The sequence below is a fragment of the Trichomycterus rosablanca genome, chromosome 7 (assembly GCF_030014385.1).
Source record: "Trichomycterus rosablanca isolate fTriRos1 chromosome 7, fTriRos1.hap1, whole genome shotgun sequence".
Lineage (NCBI taxonomy): Eukaryota > Metazoa > Chordata > Actinopteri > Siluriformes > Trichomycteridae > Trichomycterus > Trichomycterus rosablanca.
The window spans coordinates 23,180,812-23,193,487 of NC_085994.1; the positions used below are offsets into that span (position 1 = coordinate 23,180,812).

The 12,676-nt window shown below is 39.6% G+C and overlaps 1 protein-coding gene across 1 annotated transcript in view; it reads right to left on the reverse strand.

The window, feature by feature from the left end:
* Positions 1-1,687: 1,687 nt before the first annotated feature.
* Positions 1,688-12,676, reverse strand: part of ppih (peptidylprolyl isomerase H (cyclophilin H)) — a 79,421-nt gene continuing 68,432 nt past the window's right edge. Inside the window, exons 6-9 of the mRNA XM_062998536.1 lie at positions 11,525-11,617; positions 7,755-7,842; positions 5,115-5,155; positions 1,688-1,873 (exon numbers count right to left, since the gene is read on the reverse strand). Of these exons, the coding sequence (XP_062854606.1) occupies positions 1,805-1,873; positions 5,115-5,155; positions 7,755-7,842; positions 11,525-11,617 (291 nt within the window). The 3' untranslated portion in view covers positions 1,688-1,804. The remainder of the gene's footprint in view (positions 1,874-5,114; positions 5,156-7,754; positions 7,843-11,524; positions 11,618-12,676) is intronic.

The window sequence follows — 12,676 nt, forward strand, 5'->3', positions numbered from 1 at the left end:
CCTACCCCCCCCCCCCCCCCCCCCCCCCCCAACCTGTTTGTTATCCACTTATGGAATTACTTCCGAACCTTTTTACACATGTGTAGTTCTAGTTAGCTGAACCTGTGGTTGCATAGGCAGTGCTACAGAATGACAAAGAATTATTAAAAGGTGGCAAATTAGTTAGCTAAACTTAAACAGGGGAAGGAGCTTTTGCATTTCACTTTAGTGTTTAGCAACTTGGTTAGTTATTTGTGCAGGGATATCATGTTTATTAAGCTTCCCTAATGCACTTCAATGTCCTGCCTGTCATTCAAATAGCAGGTTACCTAAAGAGAGCTTTAATACTTCTCTAAAAACATTAAGGTTGACATTGCTGGGCCCTTAAGCAAGATATTTAACACCCAATTGCTTGGATTGTATTCAGGCAAAATTTGAAAGTTGTTTTGGATAAAATAATCTAAATTCCATAAATGTACTGTATATTTGTTGGGTGGTGGTAGTTTATTGGTTAAGGTACATGATCTGGAGGTCACTGGTTTAAGCACCACTGATAAATTGCCACAGTTGGGCCCTCGAGCAAGGCCTGTATCCCCTCAATTGCTTGCACTTGTATTTTGTCACATTTTGCTTTGGATAAATACCACATGTGAATCTTATGCATGTTACTGATATATACTTGCAGTAGAGAGCATTTAATCCACATTATACTGAAATGCAACATCAGTATTAGACCTTTTTAATTTTTCAGTATGTTTTGTCTATTGAAGATCTATTAAAAAACAACCAAGGTAGAAAACATGATGTCTGTTTTCAACCAGCTGCCTGAATTCCCAATTGAAGTGTAGATGCAGGGTGTTTTAAAAGCCACATCCCCTCACACAGTCTCTGCACAGAGCATTTAAAAAAAAGTGAGCACTTGATGAGAGCGATCCACGGCTGTTTGTGAGACAGCCCTACACCACCCTTCCGCTTTTGTCATGTAAATGTTATGCTGGCACTGCAGCCGAGTGGCTGGATGACGTGTGAAGAGCTTGTTGTTAACGGCCTGGCACAAAGACGGCCTTTAACATTGACCCTCAGAAACCTCCCGCCGAGCCCAAAACTCTTCCAGCACTCTAGCTGAAAGGCTTCTTTTGTGTCGAGGGGCTGGGGTTCTGAGCCATTATGGTGGGGAGAAAGGGGGCTGTCGGATAGGTTAGGATGTGGATTTGGGGAAGCAGAAGAGACAATGGAAATTTCACCAATCAGGAACTGGCATTAAAAGGCACGTCTTGGTTTACGATCGGTTTCATTCCACTCAAGTTTAAAAGCTATTTTTAAAGTAGAATATTTTGTTCAATTGAGAGAGAAAAATAGATTCACATGGAACATGGAAGGAATTAAACCATTCCTTACAAAAAGCTGAAATTTATTCAGGAAACTTGGCAGAGAATGTAGTCAAACAACATTGTGAATAGTTAATTGTGAGGCGATCCAAAAGATAGACAATGAACGTACTCTTCTGATATCACAAGAGCAATAGCACATTTGTCTCCTATATTTGTCTTACTATGTTTGTTAAATGTCAGCTTTATTGGTTTATAAAAGGCCAGAGACATTGTGTTTCATATCAGTGGACGTTCTGTCTTGACAGGACATGGAGATAATGCAGAATTATCACTGTAAAATTGACTATTTAGAATTTTTAACTAAGATCTCAATTCCGTTTCAAGTAAAACTTTATCTTTTATTATTTTTTATCTATGTATTTTTTTGTGTGGACATAAATATATCAAATCCATGCAGATATGCAGATATATTGTACAAAAAGTAAAAATAAAAATCACATCTCTCCACACTGGGCGATGACTATTGGTAGCTTGGGTTTGTTGTTGGGTCCTGTGGGCACATTCTGCAACAGATAAAGTGTTTAAGGAAAGTGTTTAACCTTACAAATTCCTAACAGCCCTGTCGTCGTTTGTAGTAACAGTTCTAAAGAAAATACATCAACAAATCAGTAACAGAAATTATCATTTGTCTGACAAGCCAGACAAAAAGTCCAAAAGTTATTAGATAGTGATTATCTTATTTAGGCTATAAAGCCTTGCTTTGGAATAGAATACTGAGACATTTATGTGAAGATTATACATAATACACATGACCTCACATTCTAAAGGTGATGGACGTACATATTGGTGTAGAATATCATTTACATTTACATTTACATTTTCAGCATTTAGCAGACGCTTTTATCCAAAGCGACTTACACAATGAGCAACTTAGGGTTAAGGGCCTTGCTCAGGGACCCTGAATATCAATTACTGACATAATTGTGATAAAGATATACACTGATATACTTTGTAGTCCACATTTACTGATTGTAGTCCATCTTTTTTTCTACATATCTTTTTTATGGTCAGGACCCCCACAAAGCAGGTATTATTTGGGTGGTGGATCATTCTCAGCACTGCCATGGTGACACTGACATGGTGGTGGTGTGTTAGTGTGTGTTGTGCTGGTATGAGTGGATCAGACACAGCAGCGCTGCTGGAGTTTTTAAATACCGTGTCCACTCACTGTCCACTCTATTAAACGTCACACATCAGTGTTCACAGGACGCTGCCTATGGGGCACTGTTGGCTGGATATTTTAGGTTGGTGAACTATTCTCAGTCCAGCAGTGACAGTGAGGTGTTTAAAAACTCCAGCAGCGCTGCTCTGTCTTATCCACTCATACCAGCACAACACACACTAACACACCACCACCATGTCAGTGTCACTGCAGTGCTGAGAATGAGCCACCATCCAGATAATACCTGCTCTGTGGGGGTCCTGGCCATTGAAGAACAACATGAAAGGGGGCTAACAAAGTATGCAGAAAAACAGATGGTCTACAGTCAGTAATTGTAGAACTAAAAAGTGCTTCTATATGGTAAGTGGAGCTGATAAAATGGACAGTGACTGTAGAAACAAGGAGGTGGTTTTAATGTTATGGCTGATTGGTGTAATAGTAAATGTGACTTTTGTAGTAATAGGTTCATGTTCATATCCTGTAAATACAAAGAGTGTAATATATAAGATTAGCATCTGTGTTATACACTATATGACCAAAACCATACAAACCCTTTTGCCCCTCTTATTTATTGAGTTCAGGTGCTTCAGCCTCACCCATGACAGGTGTATAAAATCAACATAGATAACAACAAAGCGTCACCCAAGTTAAAGTCACAGTGGTGTTTTGGCAAAGAAATCATAAAAAGGAATTGGAATTGGAAAGCCACTTTCCTGTTCCTCCACAACTGTGCCCTTGAGCCAAAAGTGAGGCAAATAAGGACATGGGAACTTCAGTGGCCTGCACAGAGTTTTAACCTCAACCCTGCTAAACACTTTTGGAATGAATTGAACAAAAAAACAAAAAAAAAAAACACTGATGGCAAGCAAGGCCCTGAACTAAGAAATCTTATAACTAAATGAGCACAAACATCCCAAATCAAGTGGAAGAAGCTCTCCTAGAGAAATGGATGCAAATGCTGTATGCAAAGATGAAGGACTAGAACAATGCATGTGGTTTTGAAATAAGATTTTCAACAAATTTACCAGATTTCCACATACCTCTGGCTATACAGTGTGTGTAGGTAAGATTATGCAAATATTTGTATTACTAGGCAGATGCTAGTACTTTTAAACACATTAGTATCACAGTTGGGAAAACAAACCGCCATTCAAAAACTTTTCCCAACAGAAATGCTGTGAATGATGTAGAATGAGACTCTGGTAAAGAGTACAGAGGACAATTGACACACAATTTGCACTTAAAAACATGAGCTATAGTTTCTACCTGCTGTCCTGAGAATGGTCCATCACCCAAATCATACAGTATATGCTAATTGGCTGTACTATGGTAGACCCCTTCTATTAAAGGACCAAGTACCGGGCTACAGTCACTAATCATTATTTTAGTTCACTTAAAAGATGCATTCTAAAGATGTTTAATGGGGTTAAGGTTCTAGACGAAACTTGTCAACCCAGGTCTTTTTGTACCTGGTTTTGGGGCACAGTCATGTTGGGGTCTTTCCCAAACTGGTACCACAAAGCTAAAGGCAAAAAATGTGTTTGTAAATGTAATGTATTTATTTGTCATATATACACATATACAGTACAATGAAATGCTTTTTTGCATATCCCAGCGTGTTTGGGAGCTGGGAACAAAGCGCAGGTTAGTCATTGCACGGCACCCCTGGAGAAGACTCAAGGACTCAACAATGGCTTCATAGCAGAGCCTGGATTTGAACCAGCAATCTGCCGATTTATAGCCCAAAGTTCTACCCACATCTAAAAAGCCAAAGATCTGAGCTAGTTTTTAATGGACACTCCCCCAATACTCCTTAACACCATCCACATATTTGTTACTACAAATGATGCAATGGTGGATTTCAGAGCTAAATGTGTCTTGCCAAGCTTCCACTGTTGGACCCCAGAGCAAGGCATTTAACCCACAGCTATGCAATATTGTATTTAGTCATAATTGTATGTCACTTTGGAGAAAAGCATCTGCTAATTGCTGTAAATGAAATTAAATTAAAGTTAAATGTGAATATATGGATAACATTTCTTAAGACTTTACTAGATACATATTCAGCTGTGTGGGTTTTTATCATGCACTGTTAAAACACAGGCTTTCTGCATTACCTCTAAAAATTAATACATTTTTATTAATACACTGTAATTAGTCACTGCATTATTACAGCAATCACATGACAAGACCCTTAACCTTCTCAGCTCCAGAGGCACTGTTTAATAGCTGACTCTCTGCTCTGACCTCAGCTTCCAAAGAAACTGGGATAAGCAAAAAGAATGTCATTGCACTGTACATGTGTATATGTATTTATGACAAATAAAGGCATTCTATTCTATATGCAAGTCTTGTGTTAATATGCAGTATAATGAAACATTTTGAAGTAAGATGCTCCATGTGCAGTTATAAGAAAAGTGTAGTGCTCTTTACCCCATGTTCACAAAAGGACTGACTGCAAGTTACTAGTAATGCGTGGTCACTAATAGTCAACTTAGGTGAGCAGTGAAACGATTTAAGGTTTTGAAAGTCTAAGGTTTAAGTGTGAGTATTTCTTTGTGATATAAAACTCAAAAGCTCACCTCAATTTTTCTCATGATAAGCAAACCGTCAACCACTTTCCCTGAAATTAGAATAAAGTAGAACAATAAAAGACAAATTATGTTGAATGCAAGCTTTGTTGATTCCTAAAAAAAAATCTTGATAGACAAGATGAACTAAAAACGACACGTGCACAGTCCTCCTCTTCTCACCCCTGCATTCTGCACAGGCATCTCTTCCGCCAATCCGGCCCCCACCCTGCAGATACAATGGCCAATTAGTATCTGCTGCAGGCACTGCCAATTATGCCCGCCAGATGGCGCCCAGCCAGTTTCAAACCGTGGAGTTCAGAAACTCTGCGCTGGTGTGCTATCGGAATATCCCGCTGCACCACCTGAGCGCTAAACATAGTATTTTATTGCAGAATTTAACAAAAGTGTTTGTTTATTAGGATTTTAACGTCTTAAACGTTTTAACGTTTGGTCTGTGGGAGGAAACTGGAGCACCCGGAGGAAACCCACACAGACACGGAGAGAACATACAGAAAGGACCCGGACTGCCCCACCTGGGGATCAAACCCAGGACCTTCTTGCTGTGAGGTCAAAGTACTACCCACTTAGCCACCGTGCCGCCCTAACCTACCACAAGGAGTAAAAAGAAAAAGCAAAGCAATGGAAAATTCCAATGCATTTAGTGTATTAGGATTCACCAATGTTTCTTTATTAATGAGTAACAAAATGGTTAAAGTATGTAATCCATTAACCGTAAAACATTCAAATAAGATCAGTTCACAAAAAGGGTTTGCAAAATCTCCCATTCTAAATGTTATATACAATAAAAAACAAGTATTGAACCACCTGTTTTAATATATGAACACTAAAGTATGTATTGATTAACATAAATAAAAATATTCTTAAAAGAAAAAGCAATCCATTCGTACTTTGTTGCAAAGCTGAATGTATACAGTAAGAAAGAAAACACTTGTGGCTCATTTTGACCCATTTCTCTCTCTAAATCCATAATTTGTTAATTTGATTCAAGTCAAGAGAAAGACTGGACCAAATGCAAACACCTTTATCGTCCTGTTCAGAAGTCATATTTTTAAAAATTACATTTGTGGTTAATACATCCAGATTTAGTATCTTGTTCAGTTATATTAAAATTCCCATGAATATGTTTTGGTTTATTAATTGATGTATTTTTTTAATTATGTGTATAGCCTCAATACAGTTTGTAGAGAAGAAGCCCCATATCAGGTTCTTCCACCTCCATGCTTTACAGTGGGGGTAGGACTGTTTCTATTGTTCTTTTTAATTTGTCGAAATACTTCAGTACAAGTTGTAGACGCACACCTCTGTGTTTCTTGGCACATTAGTATTGCGTGGAGTTGGGGAACAGAGATCAAGATACAGTTTACTGCATATTGTTCACTTGTAACTGTTGTTCCAGCTGTTTTCAAATAATTCAACAACTCTTTTCAGGTGGCTTTCTTATCATTACTATGACAGCATGTTGAGAAACCATGTGTGGTGCGTGTCTTGGGACCATTGTGGTTTCATTAACATTATCTTGTGCATTATGAAGCTAATGGTACTGATAGAGATTTATAAGGTGTTTGCTTTGACCCTGAAACTTTTCTCATTCAAGTGATGCTTAATAATTTTGTTCTAAAAACCTTATTTACAAAGCTTGTAATTTGCAAATTAGTAGCAGCATGTTTTATAATAAAATCAACATTTTTCTATTCGTAGCATTAAAATCTAGCAAACCAAGGTATTTTCATGTCAACTTTAACCTTATGACCACCTCCTTGTTTCTACACTCACTGTCCATTTTATCAGCCCCACTTACCATATAGAAGCACTTTGTAGTTCTACAATTACTGACTGTAGTCCATCTGTTTCTCTACATGCTTTGTTAGCCCCCTTTCATGATGTTCTTCAATGGTCACAGGACCACCACAGGACCACCACAGAGCAGGTATTATTTGGGTGGTGGATCATTCTCAGCACTGCAGTGACACTGACATGGTGGTGGTGTGTTAGTGTGTGTTGTGCTGGTTTGAGTGGATAAGACACAGCAGCGCTGCTGGAGTTTTTAAAAACCGTTTTCACTCACAGTCCACTCTATTAGACACTACATCTACAAGGTGGACCAACTAGGTAGGAAAGTCAGAGACGATCGCTCATCTATTGCTGCTGTTTGAGTTGGTCATCTTCTAGACCTTCATCAGTGGTCACAGGACGCTACCCACGGGGCGCTGTTGGCTGGATATTTTTGGTTGGTGGACTATTCTAAGTCTAGCAGTGACAATGAGGTGTTTAATAACTCCATCAGTGCTGCTGTGTCTGATCCACTCATACCAGCACAACACACACTAACACACCACCACCATGTCAGTGTCACTGCAGTGCTGAGAATGATCCACCACCCAAATAATACCTACTCTGTAGTGGAGGTAGGGAGAGTCCTGACCATTGAAGAACAGCATTAAAGGGGGCTAACAAAGCATGCAAAGAAACAGATGGACTACAGTCAGTAATTGTAGAACTACAAAGTGCTTCTATATGGTAAGTGGAGCTGATAAAATGGACAGTGAGTGTAGAAACAAGGTGGTTTTAATGTTATGGCTGATCGGTGTATATCTAATATATTGTTAATGTGTTGATTTCTAAACTTACCGAATACTACATGCTTTCCATCCAGCCAGTCACATTTTGTGCAGGTGATAAAAAACTGGCAGCCATTTGTTCCTGGCCCACTGTTTGCCTGTACAAAACACAATTAATATATGTTAATTTGAAGTACAAAAACAGAACTGGACAAAAAAAAAAAACATGAACAATATTGACAATCAGCATATCCTGATCTGGTTGTTCTACTCCCAGTAATTAAGCAATAATGCCTCGGGTACATCATGTACAACAACAAATCAGAAAACAAGTTTGGACGGTATAGAAAATGAAATTAAAAGTACAATGCCTCTTACTTCTACAGTACATTGCAGACAATAGGAACCCAAGATATACTGTACATCCCTGCATTTCAGGCCTACAGCACAATTCAAAAGACAGGAACGATTTTATTGTTCCAAAAAGAAGCAGTGTCAAGTTCTCTGGGCTCAGAGGCATCTGGGATGGACCCCCATGCCATGGAAAGTGTATTGTGGTCAGATGAATTCATTCCAGAACCTTTAATGGAAGAAATAGACGCTGTGTGCTTTGGACCAAAGACTATCCAGACTGTTATGTCCAAAAGCCAGGGTCTGTCATGGTATGGGGTCAGTGACACTGGCAAGGGTAATTTACACGTCTGTGATGGCAGCATTAGGGCAGAAAAGTACATTGAGATTTTAGAGCAACAAATGCTGCCTTCAAGACATCTATTCCAGGGACGTTTATGCATTTTTGTCCACTGTTGCACACCTTAAGACGTGTTAGCAGGAAGAATGGGACAAAATAACACCTGAAACACTTAATGGCTTGATATCCTCTGTGTCAAACGTCTTTAAAGTGTTGTAAGATGACATGGCAACATTACAAAATGGTAAATGCTTTACCGTCCCAACATTTTTTAGATTTGTTGTGAAGGCCTGAAATGCAGGAATAAATGTATATTAACAAAATAAAATAAGTCTAAGTAAATGTAAGAAATCCTGTTTCTTATTTGCACACTTCATATTGTCCCAACTTTTCTGATTTGGGGTTGTAAATAAATCGGATGTAAATGTCATTTGGTGATCATAAGAAAGTGCACAAAAAACAGTCATTGATAAAGGGGTATTGCACTACACAATATATACACTGATCAGCCATAACATTAAAACCACCTCCTTGTTTCTACACTCACTCATTTTATTAGCTCCACTTACCATATAGAAGCACTTTGTAGTTCTACAATTACTGACTGTAGTCCATCTGTTTCTCTGCATGCTTTGTTAGCCCCCTTTCATGTTGTTCTTCAATGGTCAGGACCCCCACAGGACTACCACAGAGCAGGTATTATTTAGGTGGTGGATCATTCTCAGCACTGCAGTGACACTGACATGGTGGTGGTGTGTTAGTGTGTGTTGTGCTGGTATGAGTGGATCAGACTGGTGGAGTTTTTAAACACCTCACTGTCACTACTGGACTGAGAATAGTCCACCAACCAAAAATATCCAGCCAATAGCGCCCCATAGGCAGCATTCTGTGACTGATAAAGGTCTAGAAGATGACCAACTCAAACAGCAGCAATAGATGAGCGATCGTCTCTGAATTTTCATCTACAAGGTGGACCAACTAGGTAGGAGTGTCTAATAGAGTGGACAGTGAGTGGACACGGTATTTAAAAACTCCAGCAGCGCTGCTATGTCTGATCCACTCATACCAGCACAACACACCACCACCATGTCAGTGTCACTGCAGTGCTGAGAATGACCCACCTCCCAAATAATACCTGCTCTGTGGTGGTCCTGTGGGGGTCCTGACCATTGAAGAACAGGGTGAAAGCAGGCTAAAAAGTATGTGAAGAAATAGATGGACTACAGTCAATAATTGTAGAACTACAAAGTGCTTCTATATAGTAAGTGGACAGTGGGTGTAGAAACAAGTAGGTGGTTTTAATGTTATGGCTGATCGGTGTATATACATATATTGTGGTAGCGGTAGTATAGGGTACAACATGTTTTTATTGCATCATGTATAGCGCTCTATCAGTGTAAAGTAAGCTGTCTGTATGTATTAGCTACAGCGCTAACTGCTTCCTGTGTGGTTTAGCTATTCTGGCTTAATGGTCGAAGCTACAGTCTAAGTGGTCTGGATTTTTATTGCTTTATTGATTGGTTGTTAATACTGAAGATTGGCATCAACTGTAATACAACCATGTTGAGCATTATAATAACTAGGGACTATAATAAATAACAACATAATAATAGTAATAAATAAAAGACAAGTTTTATTGCTTTTTTTTTTTACTCTTAGTTAGTTTCATGTTCAGTTGTGCTTGGGCGCTTGAGAGAGTTTTCTCGGAATCTAGTGATGTCAACATCCAGCCACATTGTTATGACACCACTACCTGCTAAACAGCCGCGTTCTGTCAGTATTACTCATTTGGAAATTGTGCATTGTGCTGTTAACACTGTTTTAAGAAGGACAATGATGGGAAAACAAAACAAAATCCACCCACTGCCACCCGCAACATGTGAGGAAGGGCAGCAAGAGGTGAAGAAAGAAAGCAGATTTCTGGCCGCTCTGGTCAAGCCATTTCAAAGGGTGAAGGCAGCTCTTCTGAAACAAAACACAAAATCTAGCAAAGCCACCACCGGCTCATCTGCTGAAGCTTCTAATGAAACCCAAAATGAAAAGCCTCAGGCTGACTCCTCTAGCAATGTGATATCTGCTTGGTGTTCATCTCTTGAAACCAGCACACACATTGAGGAGAAAATAGCTGAAGACTATCTGCCTCTGATGTCTTTGAGCATCAATTTTAACTGAGGGGAGAATTGAAAGAGATCTGGCACTCATGTCTGTCGATTCTGTCTCTTTATTTTCTGGAAGCAGCTCAGCTTTTACTGAAGACAACTATCTGGATTTGTTATCTGTGTCATCTGGTGAGCCGTTCTTTTCATTATCCAGAGGCAGATCAGTTTTTACTGATCCAGTTATGGAAAACGTTCTAAAGCTGAGTGCTCTTCATCCTCCAGTGTCAGTTTTATTGATGATGATGAAACGACTAATGCAGCGCTGAAAAGAAAAGACCATACTACGGATATCCCTCCACCTTTCAATCTGGAGGTTTTTGAATATAAGGAGCTACCAGGTCAGCTTCGACCAGTGATCAGACAGATCAGGCCTAAGTTATCGTATGGCAAACGACCCACCCAGCCAGCTTCCCCAGATGTGCGTCTCAAACAGCAGACGCTTTTCGAGCAAGGAGCTGACATATGATTTGCACCTGTTTTCTTATCTGATTTCTTGATTTTCTGTAAATATCAATGACAATATCAAATAATAAAACATTAAAAAAATAATAAGCATTTTGTTTTTCATTTTTTAATGTTTGAGCACATCTGATCGGCAGCAAGTCTTCCTTGAGTTGGAATGTGAATGATTTAATGTGTTTATTAAATATATAAAGCTAAGCCACTTTCTCATTTCCTTACCCTCTTTTAAACCAATTAAGGTCCAGGCCACAACCTGTGCCCCCTGCCTACCTAGGACCTCCCTCCCTCAGACACAGCCAATTGTGCCTAGTTGTTACCTGCAGGTTTTTACAAGGTGGGAGGAAACCGTACTACACAAAGAAAAATCACACACACACACACACATACATATACAAAGACAGTATATCAAATACTGTTTGTTATGGCATAATGCTGGATAACTGGATATAAATGTGAGGTGTATACAGGACCTAAGTCAAGTCGGAGGCCACTAGAAAACTGTGCAGTGTGCTGATTGTAAAGGTTTACCATAGCAAACAGGCCCGGAGCAGAATGTTTTACTTTGAAGTTCTCATCTGCAAATGGACCCCTGTAGATACTGCAGATTCCTGTGCCATCTCCCTGTAGGAAAACATCATAAAGTTAGTGCCAAAACATCAGAAAATTAGTGCCACACGCTCCACGTGTTTAATGTGTTAATATACACCAATCATCCATAACATTAAAACCACCTCCTTGTTTCTACACTCACTGTCAATTTTATCATCTCCACCTACCATATAGCTTACCCCCTACCACTGCATGCTTTTTTTAACCTGCTTTCTCCCTGTTCTTCAATGGTCAGGACTACCACAGAGCAGGTATTATTTGGGTGGTGGATCATTCTCAGCACTGCAGTTACACTGATATGGTGGTGGTGTGTTAGTGTGTGTTGTGCTGCTATCAGTGGATCAGACACAGCAACTACTGGAGTTTTTAAATACCGTGTCCACTCACTGTCCACTCTATTAGACACTCCTACCCAGTTGGTCCACCTTGTAGATGCAAAGTCAGAGACGATCGCTCATCTATTGCTGCTGTTTGAGTTGGTCATCTTCTAGACCTTCATCAGTGGTCACAGGATGTTGCCCATGGGGCGCTGTTGGCTGTATTTCTTAGGTTGGTGGACTATTCTCTGTCCAGCAGTGACAGTGAGGTGTTTAAAAACTCCAGCAGCGCTGCTGTGTCTTATCCACTCAGACCAGCACAACACACACTAACACACCACCACCATGTCAGTGTCACTGCAGTGTTCAATGTCCTGATTAAAAAAGCATGCAGAGAAACAGATGGACTACAGTCAGTAATTGTAGAACTACAAAGTGCTTCTATATGGTAAGTGGAGCTCATAAAAATGGACAGTGAGTGTAGAAACAAAGAGGTGGTTTTAATGTTATGCCTAATCGGTGTAGTTACAAGTTCTGGGTTTGGGCACTAGAGGGCGAAAACACACAGTATAAAAAGCGGTTATTCCAAGAGCCGCGGAAGCGAAGTGGTAAAATAAAGTGTGGTGAAAGAAGTGTCCATGTACTTTTGGTCATTTCAATTTGATTTTAAAAACCATGTTTTCCCATAGACTTGCACTTTAAATCAGTAGTGAATTCTGAAAACATAAGACCTAATGTGCTGTGGCTAACTAGT